Below are 12,664 nucleotides of genomic sequence, written 5' to 3' on the forward strand. Positions count from 1 at the left end.
GTTCAGAAGCTCAGACAATGGGTTCCGACACTGCTCAGTGAGTTCTCAACTTTACTTAGATCGGCCTCTTGTATGTTGAGTATAATTATGTTTATGCAGTCCTGACAGTGTTCTTAATGACATGGTAACAGATTGTAAAACAGGCAGTTGGCGTTGGCTTTTTTTTTTTTCTCCCATAATATTTTTAAAACTGTGTCCTTCATGTAACAGTAGTTAAGCGTGGCAGAAGGACATCGTTAGAGCCATGGTTAAGCTTTAATTTACACCATTAGGAAGTCAGGAGCCATTTTTATTGTCTGGCAATTTTCTTGCTGAAATATTTGGACCATATGGTTCAATTTGTGTAATAACCTTAATTTCAGCACCCTTCAAATCAGCCCCTGTCTCTTGTAGAACGTCAAAATCGCGTTTTAGCAGATAAGTGACCGTCTACATTAAAATATAAAAAGAGGGGAGATTAATAACTTGTCATGTCCTGTTTTTGGTGATGAAATTCAAACATCAGCCAGATGGCATCTCCGGATAGAACTGTCAGGGGTCCTGATCTAATCAATACAATATATTAATACATCTCCCTCAGTTGGACCTCAAGGGGAAAGCTCAAAACATCTGGAATGCATGTGGAAAACACCAAGCGGAAGGCTGATTCCTTTCCTTTCCCTTCCAGAATCAAACCGAGTTCAATTAATTTTTCATGTATTCTTGATAAGTGTTTCATAATGAACTAGGAGCCTTGATGGATTTGGCCTCGTCATTTGGGGGAAGTCTTAGATTTCTGTCCCCATTCAGTCCGTTTTTTAAAGCCAATCCATTAATCAAACTTACTGGCATCAGACTGAGATCTCAGCTCAGCAAGAGATCAATAACCATCTGAAAACATAGAAATAAAAAAAAAGGAAGAACTAGCATTAATGGGCACAGGTATCCAGCCATGATGAAAGATATATTATTAGAAAGGCCAAACTGTGTTTGGAAAATGTCTATTGAGAAATATAGAGAATCCATATTTAAAAGCAAGGTAATCATGATATATGATGGTGTATTGAATTTTTAATAAATGAAGAATTATTTACAAAATAATAATTAAGTAAATTGTTGCCTGGTCTACCCTAACTATATATATCAGGATTTCAACCCATTATCTTGTACTGATACACAACAAAATGTTTTTAGAAAAACATCATCTACTTTTCCAATTGAAGCATCCTTACATTCTCCCTCCCCACAAAAAACAACTTTATACATAACTTCTTTGAGTTGCCTTTTGCCCTTGATGCCCTGGGCTCACAAAAACAATGCTGGGCATCAAGCTTAAAGAGAAGGGTTGTTGGATCGGTGACCGGTGAGTCCGCAAATACATTTTTTGAAAACAAAGCATAAAATGCAAGCTTATCCACCACCAACCAATCAAAATCACTTATACATTCCACTTTTCCAAATTAAAAAACTGATTTTCATATGCTTTAACTGGTTATTACCTCTAAAGTATTTTAAAGGCAAACTGAATGGAAAAGGTTAACTTCCACACCGGGGACACAAACAAAAATAGAAATCATGACATGGGTTCTGATACCTAACCTTGGGGGCGGGGTGGGGGCCACTGAAAAGCCTGTGTTGACTTTTTCCAAAACCTGCACTTGCATTTGTCAACCTAGGAATTAATAATCAAGAGTCTCCCCTGTGAGTATTTTGGGATTTCATGAGTTGTAGCTGCACTAAGATTTTGAAGGATAAACAACCAAAATCCCTCTTCTCACTTCCTAGGAAAGTAGATTTTAAAGCAAGACTAAATCCTGCTATACCTACCTTTCTCAGGGCATCATCACTTTCTCATCACTTTCTCACTGGCCAGTTGAACAAATTGTTCCTTTCTTGCTGGCAAATACCATTTTACAGTGACCGGTATCTGATAAAGGGGCTTTTATTGTGCATTGAAATGTTGATGTGGTGGTTAGATCGTCCCATTTTGCAAGTCTGCTGATGTTGTGGTGGTTCCTGTACAGAATTGACTTATCCCCTACTCTGCCAATCTATGCCCAAACATTCATACTATGGTAATTTATCCAACTATACTTTTGCAAAGACAAGTCAATACCCTACTTGCTCTTGGGAGAACTAATAATTCCAACCATTCTGTTGACTTCAAACCTGAGCCACCTGTAAGCCACCTGCCCCTTTACCCATAAGATTACAGAACAGCTATACCTATTATAAGCACATTAACAGCTTTGGATTGGCATCTCCCAAAGAAGTCATATTTAAGTAACTGGAAAGGCCAAACTAAGAAATGGTTCTATGTAAGCAAATAAAAGCTCATTTTTTAATATATTTTCTTGGAAGAATATTGTTAAGCTTCTGCCTCCTCTCCAGATTTATAAAGCAGATACCAGTAAGCTCGAAGCTCTCTGATCACTTGACCACTTGCTCAATAAGACTGGCACTAGGATGACATCTTATTTCACATCCCAGTGCACAGCTATCAACTGCTGACAACTCTCAGCCGCAAACGACCAAGGCCTGATTTGAACCCCCGACCCTCCAGGTGAAAGGCTCCCGGTACTCGTGACAATCCACTAAGTCATCCATCCTGCCCATGAATGGTGCTTCTTAATTGTTTGCTTTAGTGGACATTATAACTATGCGCCAATGAACTTGTTGTGACCTAACCGGGCCCAACATAATTGTTTTTTCAGAATGGACTTGATTTACTAGGCCTCTATTTGAAAGAATTCAGATCCCGTGTAAGCCTCCACCTCGAGGTCAAGATTTATCCCCGTCTATGTCAAAGGTCAGAAATGTAATATCTACAGTTTAGAGAGCCGAGTCTTGGTCAATATATAGAGATTTATGACATTTATAATAGATTAGATTATTTCATGTCTTCTTTTTTTTTCAACTTGAACTGGTAGTTAGTATGTGATGAAGGGGTCAAAAAGAGTACCTTTAGCAAATGAACAACATAACTTTCAGCATCGGTGTGCAGTCTCGTAGAAAATGAGGAACTGGGACCATCTCACCTGTCCAGGGGAATATCGCGCAAAGGAAATTGTCTTCTAAAGATCAGCTAAAAAGCACAGGCTGGGTTTAAAGTGAAAACATTACCATTTTTATTGAGGAATCCTTTTTATGGAATATTGAGCAAACAGCCTGATACATAGTTGACATATTAGTTATATAGCTGACACTTATTATACTCTGAACTATGAACTGTTTTATTCAGTCAACATTTTTATTCTGTTTATGCTTTTTTTTTTTTTTTACAAAGCACTGTGTGGTCTCTTTTCTTATGTATTAGTAGTATGGAGCTGCTCATCCATTGTCCTATAATCAGGTTGGATGAAGAGGTGCTTAATTACAACACTAATTAGTATTATTAGTTTATTGGGAAGAAAGGAAGTTGTTACCTTTGTATTTCAACTGAGTTCTATTTAATCCTATTAAATGTGCCTGAAGTAGTAAAATTTTTTTGGTTGTTATATTATTTTAATTATCATATTTCCTATGCATATTTTTATGTGATTGATCTACTGCTATTTGCATATCAGACAATGGGGTTGTTGTAATGAAGGAATATGGGCTGTTCATATATCAAAGTGAGGGTTTATTTGCTAAAGTTTGCCCATGAAATACTTTGAGCATTATTTTAGTATAACCATTGGTAAACCATTGTTTAGAGATGGTTAGGTGTATGGAAGTTATGTATTTTGCAAGGCCAATTTTAGTATGGTTTTGTGCTTAATTTTTATCTATTTTATAAAATAGATAAGTGTTTAATAAAGTGTTTATGCTTTTTTGATTGTACTGTTTGATTGCACCTTAAAAGTCCCAATATTGTGCAAGTGAGTCGCTGATTGTAAATGTAATATACCTGTGTTGACTTCAACCATCCAATCACGAGCAAGGAAAAATCATTTTTCTAGATTTCCTTGCACATGATTGGTATTATTTGCAAAATAAACTATCATCACAGTCAGTAAACTAAGTGAATTATCCATGTCAAGGTTATATTTCACCTTGGTAAGTGAATGACCGTAATGCCTTTAGTAAATGGGCTTCAATGCAACCTGGATATGTTCTGAACACACCTTCTAATTTACTCTGCTGCACTGCACAGTCAAGGAGACTGTTCCCTGACTTTATAATACCGTTTTTTTTTTTGGATTAGCTTGCTAATAGGTGAAAAGGTGAAAAGTCATTGACAAGTGAGTAGGCTAATAAAGGTAAAATTCCCACCTAATCCAGAAATTTAAATGTTTACCCTAGATGGGCAATGCAAAGTTTAGCTTTATAGATATGCTGTCACTTTGCTTTTTTAGGGGAATGTGACAGTACTTTCTTATAGCCAATTTACCCTGCCAGCAAGATATATGCATAGAAACACGCTCCTCTGATGCCTTCACACTTCATCAGGGTCCTATAATGGAACTGTTTATTCACATATAGGATAGCATGTGATGGTTCCCTTGTGACAGAGCTCCGGCATGAAACACCAATCAATAAGCTATAACATGTCATGTGGGGAGGGCGCTGGCATAATCCAACCAGGTAAGCTCCATCTCCACCCAGGACTGGACCTTACTGAGAATGGATTCCTGCATACGGGTGTATGGGGTTATCAGCAAACTCCTGGATGCGCAGGTGATTGTATCTATCTAAGGTGGATGGCACAGGTCCAAGTACTGCTGTGCAAAGAAATACAGGAAATGGATAAATAAACAGACCGAAATACACTAACAATACAAAAACAAAAATATGGCTTTTTATACCGCCCTGAAATAAACCTTTAAATATTGAAACTTATTGGTCTTTTAAGAGCCTGTTGTGCACCATTATTACCAGGACGTCAGATAATTAGTAGTCAAACCAAAGATCATCGATTTATATCAACATGTTAGAAAAACAGAGAAATCCGAGTCTGGTTTGACCCTCGAGTTTCCTCTCGCTTGCTTGTTAATCATTTTAATAAATTACACAAATCCCCAGAGACCACGATTCTTTGTGTTAACAGATGGTTTGAGTGATATCATCAGCAATTTTTAAATAGGCGCTACAAATTTCATCTAATGTGATTTCTATCTGTTGAAAGGGACATCATAATCAAAATGAAGCACAAAAGGTATTTATAATGACCAGTGAAGCATAGGCAAATTAAGGTCATTTGCTTCAAAAAAAAATTTCACAGTCGAGGTGCACAAAATAATCTGACCCAAGATTCTACATGTTATACTCCAGTATGTATAGAATGAAACTTTTTGAGGTACACCTGGGAGCTAAATCCAAGCAAACAGCTAAATTTACATTTAAAATTAAAATATAGTACTTGCCATAGAAGTTGTAATTTTGTGCAGCTAGATTAGTGATCTATGCATAAATTTTACTTAAAATTCCTTGCAGGGGAACAGCCATTATACTCACAGCTTCAACACCTGTCCCCTCCTTTTGTGTGATACTCCCCCCACCTCCTAGATTGTAAGCTCTTCAGGGCAGGGTCCTCTCCTGCTCCTGTGTCACTGTCTGTATCTGTCTATACACTATTTATTGTTCAGAGCTGCATAATATGTTGGTGCTATATAAATACTGTTTAAAAATAGTAATGGCTCCTACCTGCCTCCTTAGGCTAAGTTCAAATGGGTGGTGAGAATAGGCATTCCCATTCAGCTATCAGTGGTTGGCATCATCCCAGCCATTGTAGAGTCTCAACTGCCATGCTGGTTCCTAACGTTTGACAGTGGGCAGTACTAATTCACTCACTACCACCTCCACTGATTCACTTTGAGTGGCCTTTCTTTTGCTTAACACTTTTGGAAGTGTCAGATGCCTGCATTCCTCCTTACTCTGACCCTCTACAGCACTTCAGGACTCAGCATTGACATAGGGGTTGGAGCAATAAGCCTCAGCGGAGTAACCAATGCTCTAGGAATTGTTAGGTGTTGAAAAGACTGATGGCAACTGCTGTACTGCAATGGAGGGAAAGTAGAAGGCATAGGCCGGCAAAGAAGCAAATATTCCAGCTATAGAACTTTAGATTTTCTTTTTTTGATAGGGTCTTTTTTAAATTTTACTTAAGCTTACAACTTTGCCTGTGCTACATTGAAATCCCAAACAGTGTTGTCAGTACTAGAAAAGTTCTCGTGCTGGATTGCGTCAGAACATACCGGTAATCTATTTATTTTTCTGACTATGCTTCTGTTGGAAAGTTCCAAACATTTCACCCCTAGCAAAGAATTGTCGGTGAGTGTAAATTTTTTTCTGAGTCCTGGATAGCAAAAAAAAAAAAAAAAAAACCCTCCCAGCTCTAACTAAAACTAGTACAAAGTTTTGGCAGGACACCTTTGTGGTCAAATGCATCAATATAATTTATTCATTTATCATACAATAAAAATTTAAACCAGAGACCTTCAATTTGATCTGAATAATTGGAAGGATTTCCCCTTTGCCAAATCAATCTGCAGAGTTGGAATTGATGTGGTGTCACTTCTGATTGATCAGACAAATATCTGCATGTGTCAGAGGATGGATTGTAAATCAGATCACTTTTTAAAATGGAAAAAAATGATCGATCATATTTCTTATGATAATTTCAGCAAAACAATGCCACATATGTTGTATTTTTAAATATTAATCTTTTTTTGCTTGTTTGGAATTTTTATTCACAATTTGCTACATGCCACTTATGGCAAAACTTTTATTCAAATATAATTCTTAATAGGGATTCAGTTAATGTACACCCAATTCCCTTGCAAATAGGTATTGCTTTACAAATGTAGTGACGGCGTCATCACCGTGATGTGCATGGCCTGTGCAAAGAGCAGAACAGTGGGAGGGACCCAGTAGCTCCTCCTATCACAACTGCCTGCAGGAAATAAAAGAGGTGGGCGGACACAAGACCAACACCCTGCACAAAGAGAGAGAGCAGCAGTGACTGGTCTTTATTACAGGGAAGGGCAGATCCTAGACCAGCCACCCTGCACAAGAAAAGAGAGCAGCAGAGACTCGTCTTTATTAGTAAGAAGGGCTAGACCAGTCACCATGCACAAGGAAAGAGGGGGAGAAGCTCATGCAGAGAAGTGCCGATCTGTAAAAAATACACAAACCACACCAACATCCAAGCTACAATACCATGCCCACTTGTATTTAGACAATATTATCTTATCCCAGTGTTCACATGAAACAAACTGATTATGAAACCCCCACGACTGAACCCCACGACTGAACCCTTTCAAGTATCATAGAGCATGCTGTGCAGTTGTTTTGCCACAATTAACCACACAAGACCGAGCAATGCAGCAATTTGCACAGTTTTTTTGCAGCTACTCATTACCACGCACCACCCTCCATAGTAAACTATCGTTTTTAGCTTAAGTCTTAGAGTATTTATTCAGTTTATTGTGGCTTGTATCAGCGTGGGAAACAATTAACCGGTTAGCCCAGTCTAACACACAATGAAAAGTCACAAAATCCTCCAACGGCTGCCTAAATCCACAACAATAAAGAAAAAAAAACTGTGTGAATTATTGATGTACAGCAGATGCATCCTAAATAAATACTATAAAAAGGGTTTAAGTGGTACGCAAAAGTCATAATAGGACTAAATGGAGGAAAATATCAGATTTACTCGAGAAATAAAGTGGGAAATTAACTTGCCGAGGCTGAAATCATTTTATTTTACAGCAAAGCGTCCTTACTGTGAATTTACTAGTTTAAACATAGCAGCTTTGTAGTAATATTTTCTTAAGCAGCGAGGGCTGACAGCAGCGCCGGCCAATCACATCACGGAACGCTGGAGTGGTTATCACCCATTGAGGTAATTACTTTCAAGTTGAAATAATTACTCTATCAATGTTAATGGTTTTTCAACTTCAATAAAGCACTCACCTGCCGATAATCACAGCTCACCTCGTGCTCTAGCGCAATCGCCTCTCTATTAGGAGGTTATAATATAGCCGTTAGAGTGGTCACTTGTCCTGAACAGCTGCTGAATTTCACTTTAGCTATCCGTGAACCATAAAAAAATTAGTCATCTGTGTATGAATTCCTTGTAACAAGCCCTTGAATGGCAAAAAAGAATCTTGCTTCTAAGTTGGATGGGGGCCATTCTTGATCTTGTTTCATAAGTCTGTTGGCTTCCATTTTGCTTTTTATGCTAGCTGTGCAATTAATATTTAAAATGTGAACATTAGGCAAATTGGAAAGAACTGATCTTTAATCTTACTTATTTCTAGTACAATAATATAGACACCCCAAATCTTTCTATTAGCTTTCTGTAAGGTTGGAAGGACCAACAGCATGAGCCAATTAGACTCCATTGAAGTGTTTTTATATTCATAGCAATATATTTACCATAAAGGAAGCACAGAGATGTGCTGCTACTTCTTTACTGTCCAAAAATGTCTGATGCAGATAAGTGACACTGCTACAGTATTTAGAGTAAACCAGTCATTAGAACAATACGGGCTACCCCTATCAATCTGCTTCTGGAAATACTTTTTTCTGGTTGGTATGCCAGCCCACTGGCTTCTGTAACCCTGCTTGCAAGATCTCCTGAGCCCCCTTGCTTGTTCCTTCTGTTGAGCTCCATCCATTACAAAAGACAGTGATGGCATAGAAGTCAGCAGGAAGAAGCAGTGAAGACTTCAAGGGACCCAGACCAACAGGGGTGTTGGTTTTCCCGAAGACTTTGGGGGCCATTTCTACTTCTATTTTCAACTTTCTTATAAATCAGCCCTTCTCAAACTTTTTAACATAGGGAAACCAATAAAATAATTTTGAAGTCTTCAAACAACCCCTTCTATAATTACTATATCCACAGTACATTCATGTGGTGGTAAGAATACTTTTTACATTGCTGGCCATTGGGAAAAATGCCACCTTTAAAGAGCATTGGTGTCACTTAAATTGCCCTGAGCAGCACACTTTGTTCATCGTTCAAGGAACCCATAGGAACCTGTGGAAGAATCCTGAGGTTCCACATGAGCGGGGTTGAGCAACACTGTTCTGGAGGAACCCTGAGGTTCCATGCAACCTTGTTTGGGAAACACTGCACGTGGTTGGTTAGTTTATGCCCCAATTAGGAGATTCATAGTCTGCCTGAAAGCATAAATAGTAGTAGTCCTTGGCTTCCTTTCATAAAACCCAGCATTCTTTTCAACCATTCTGCAAACTTTACAACAGGGTATTTATAGCATTAATACAAGCTGAAAAGATTATTTGCAAGAAGCCAATCACATGTCTATCTAACAAGCATCAAGAATACCATGATGTTACTTTGAGAAAATGACAAATGTCAGCAATGTGAACTAGCAATGTTCCCATATAAGAGACATTTGATTCATCTCTGTATGACACATTAATCCACATTTCTTCACTAGGCTGTGTGGAATCATTTAGCAATGCCGAGGTGAAATCAGACTTTCTTATCACACGGTATAGACTTAGTGTTTTGTGTTCAGACTTCATAAATGTGGAGAGGAAAAACCAGCAGAGATATGAATTCATGTTCAATCACAACTCAAGTCCTGGTGCTGTGAAATTATTTTATTCCATTATTACCTGAGATCCAAGACTAGAAATTTGCAGAAAAAAATCACCTGAGTCTCTGTAAGACTAAAATCACACTATATTGGAGGATAAGCCTACTGAATAGCAAGTCATGATGTCCAGAATACAGAATGAATAGGATGAATATTGATGGAATGCACAGCCAAGATCCAAGCTATGGAATAGATAGAATACAACAATGGCCTATTCTGTTTATAGTTGTATCATGCAGTAATCTTACATCTTTACACAACTCTTGCTGACCAGTCTTGGGAGGGGATAGATTGTGTCCTATCAGTACTTATATATCTGGCTTCTATTTCATTCAGGTCAGTTGGATCATTTCCATGTCCAGCTGCTCTTGTAGGCCGACCTTAAGGTGCAACTATATTTTTTGGAAACATCATTCTCCACGGCCATCTGTATGTATCTTTAACACCAAAGGGAAACCACTGGTGATTCAATACATTACTTTGCCATTTATGCAGATATCCTGACTCTGTATGCCTCAATCTCCATCCAGGTGGTTTTATATTACCAAGTGACTATTGACTACCTCTTGGGTTTACATTCTTGCCAAGTCTACTTTAACATAATGCAGAATTCACTTGATAACTGCAAACTGCCCAGAGCCTAAACCAGCAAAGAAAGCCCAAACCATAGTATTCACCATGAACAATTTTCTAGAGTAGCATCAGGTTCCTGGATATATCAATCCACAGGACAATATTTTAGAAGGCCTGGACATATTACCCAATATATTCCATGTCAAACTGTAGTTATGATCTAACGTTCTTTATGACAAGCAGGCGGATTACTTTTTCTATTATGTTTTTTTTTAAATCTAATTGCCGATTTTGATATCAACTGTTGCAAGAGTTACCAGCAGAAATTTGTTGGGCTGGCCAGGTGTTGACATAAATGAGTCATTAGAAATCTACAACACTGATTGTTTTTCTTACAGTTGAAAGACAGATAAATGTATTCCTTAATTCCATAATTACGGTGAGTATAAAACATTCCTGTATAACCCTAATGTTGTTCTCCAAATAGGCAAATAAAATAACTGCAGAACTGACTGTGCCCATTGGGTGTGACCTGTGGTCTGTGGGGGGCATGGGTTTAAATTAGATCATGAATTGTGAGAGCCATGTTCTGGTATGGTGGTGGAATACAGCAGTCAACTAGGTATCTCATTGAGATAGATACCAATTGAGAGTGGCTTGCTTGGCATAAGACTTGTTTCCACTTTTGTAAGGATAGAGGGCCACTTATAGACACCTTTTATGTTTTGGGGGCAAATAATAACAACTGGTCAAAAAAAAAAACAAAACCAGTTAGTTGGTTCTTCTATAATAGTGGGTCGGTCAGGGGATGCCTGAAAGGTTGCGTGCACACAAAAAACAATGCAGTATACCAATTAGAAGTGTAAGGCATAGAACAGCCCTGATCAATTTCAGAACAATGTGACTTTTAGTTATTAAAATTATAATAGTAAATTGACTAATAAAATGTGCCATATACAGAAGAAATGTCTTACCGGTACGGTCAGTGTTTTGTTGAAGTTAATGGAAGTTGGCTCACTTGTGCCTGGACCATAAAATATTATATACTTCAATATAATGCCATGCGGTCTTAAAGGAGCTGTCCAACTTAAAAACAAGGAGTAAGGTCCTGTCCCTTTTGCACTGGGTGGCTGAATGTCTTCGGGAACAGCTTCCAAGGTACGAATTAAAGACCACGGACTTTCAACAAAACCCACGCTATTCTGTGCTGTGACGCAGTATTCATATGCTGTGTATGGTTGCAGTTCTTCAGAAATATCTGTGTACTCCAAGACTCCTTCTACCCATGTGAATACTGTGGTATTTTCTGGATGGTCAGCAAGACGTCTGCAAGCGTAAGACAAAAAAAACATTAAACGTGATTTTTTGGTGAACCTTTTTGTTTGGTTCATAGTATTAAATATTTATACTATATATATTTATATTGGGATATGATACACTCCTCCAAATTATTGAGTTTTGATGTTTCCAGTATTCTATTCACAATACAGCAAAGACATTTTTGGCAATTTTGCCACCGGATGTTCTCAGTCTTCAGAGGGACCATCAGCATCATTCAACTTACTACTACTCTGAGCCTGGGCTGCATTGGACCTAAGACTGGGAATTAAAGGAGAATCAGCACAACATATGCTTACACTTCAGTCTTTCTGCTGCTCTATTTGTCAACACTAATTTTGTCCCTTAGCACATTAACTGATTGGCTTTTTGTGCTTCTTCTCTCTCTGAGCTCCATTGCATCACTCTATTGTATTCTATCTATGTATATTAAAGTATTTCAAAAGACGAACACCAAGTCCAATGCATGTATTTACACTGTATGCTTTGGAAAATACATTTGTGGATGTACTAATGAAATCCACATTCACATGATAGGAGATCCATTTTTGGTCTGGTGTCTCCTAATTCGGCGGTTGTCACTGGTCCGCTAGAAAAATTTGGTGGTCTGCGGCTCTGGCCGGTGTGCCCCCAAATGGGGTCAGGAGAAGGACCCTGCTGGGGGTGTACTGGCCAGAGTTGTGGACCACGTCTCCCGTATGGACATAAACCACCCACTTTCCCATCGCAGGCTCAGACCTCCGAAGCAAGAGTGGCCGGGTTCTGGCATCATGATGTCACTATGAAGGCAGCTTCTTCCCCTTTGAGTGACAAATGGCTCCCTGCGCATGCGCGGTCTGACTTCCGTGCATTTAGTGGTCCATAGGTCCAAAAGGGTTGGCGACCACTGTCCTAGGTGGTGAGATCAGACTGTAGTAACTAAGAGATTATGCTTTGGGTAAGTGATATCATTACTGGGAAACAATATCAATGTTTTCGTTGATCCAGTACAGTGTGATGTTAATGCGTTCTAGGACATTTTTATGGTAATTTTGGTGGTAAAAACTGAATGGGAGCACAAAGACTCCTGGGATCTATGTGACATAACCCAGGAGGCTTCAGGCTGTACAACATCAGGCATACGCAAAAGGGGCTTTTTCCAGCAATGGAAAAACATGCCAATCTCAAAGTATGTACAGTGAGATCAGCAATCTTTTTTTTCCAGGCTAAGTCACCCTATCTCG

At 38.6% G+C, this 12,664-nt stretch overlaps 1 protein-coding gene across 4 annotated transcripts in view; it reads right to left on the bottom strand.

Annotated features, from left to right (window-relative positions):
• USH2A (usherin) overlaps positions 1-12,664 on the bottom strand; it is a 371,236-nt gene that overhangs the window by 45,153 nt on the left and 313,419 nt on the right. For all 4 annotated transcript variants that reach the window (XM_072409865.1, XM_072409864.1, XM_072409867.1 and 1 more), the window contains one exon: positions 11,078-11,429. In XM_072409865.1, coding sequence (XP_072265966.1) covers positions 11,078-11,429 — 352 coding nt within the window. The remainder of the gene's footprint in view (positions 1-11,077; positions 11,430-12,664) is intronic.

Source organism: Pyxicephalus adspersus, chromosome 4 (genome assembly GCF_032062135.1).
Source record: "Pyxicephalus adspersus chromosome 4, UCB_Pads_2.0, whole genome shotgun sequence".
Lineage (NCBI taxonomy): Eukaryota > Metazoa > Chordata > Amphibia > Anura > Pyxicephalidae > Pyxicephalus > Pyxicephalus adspersus.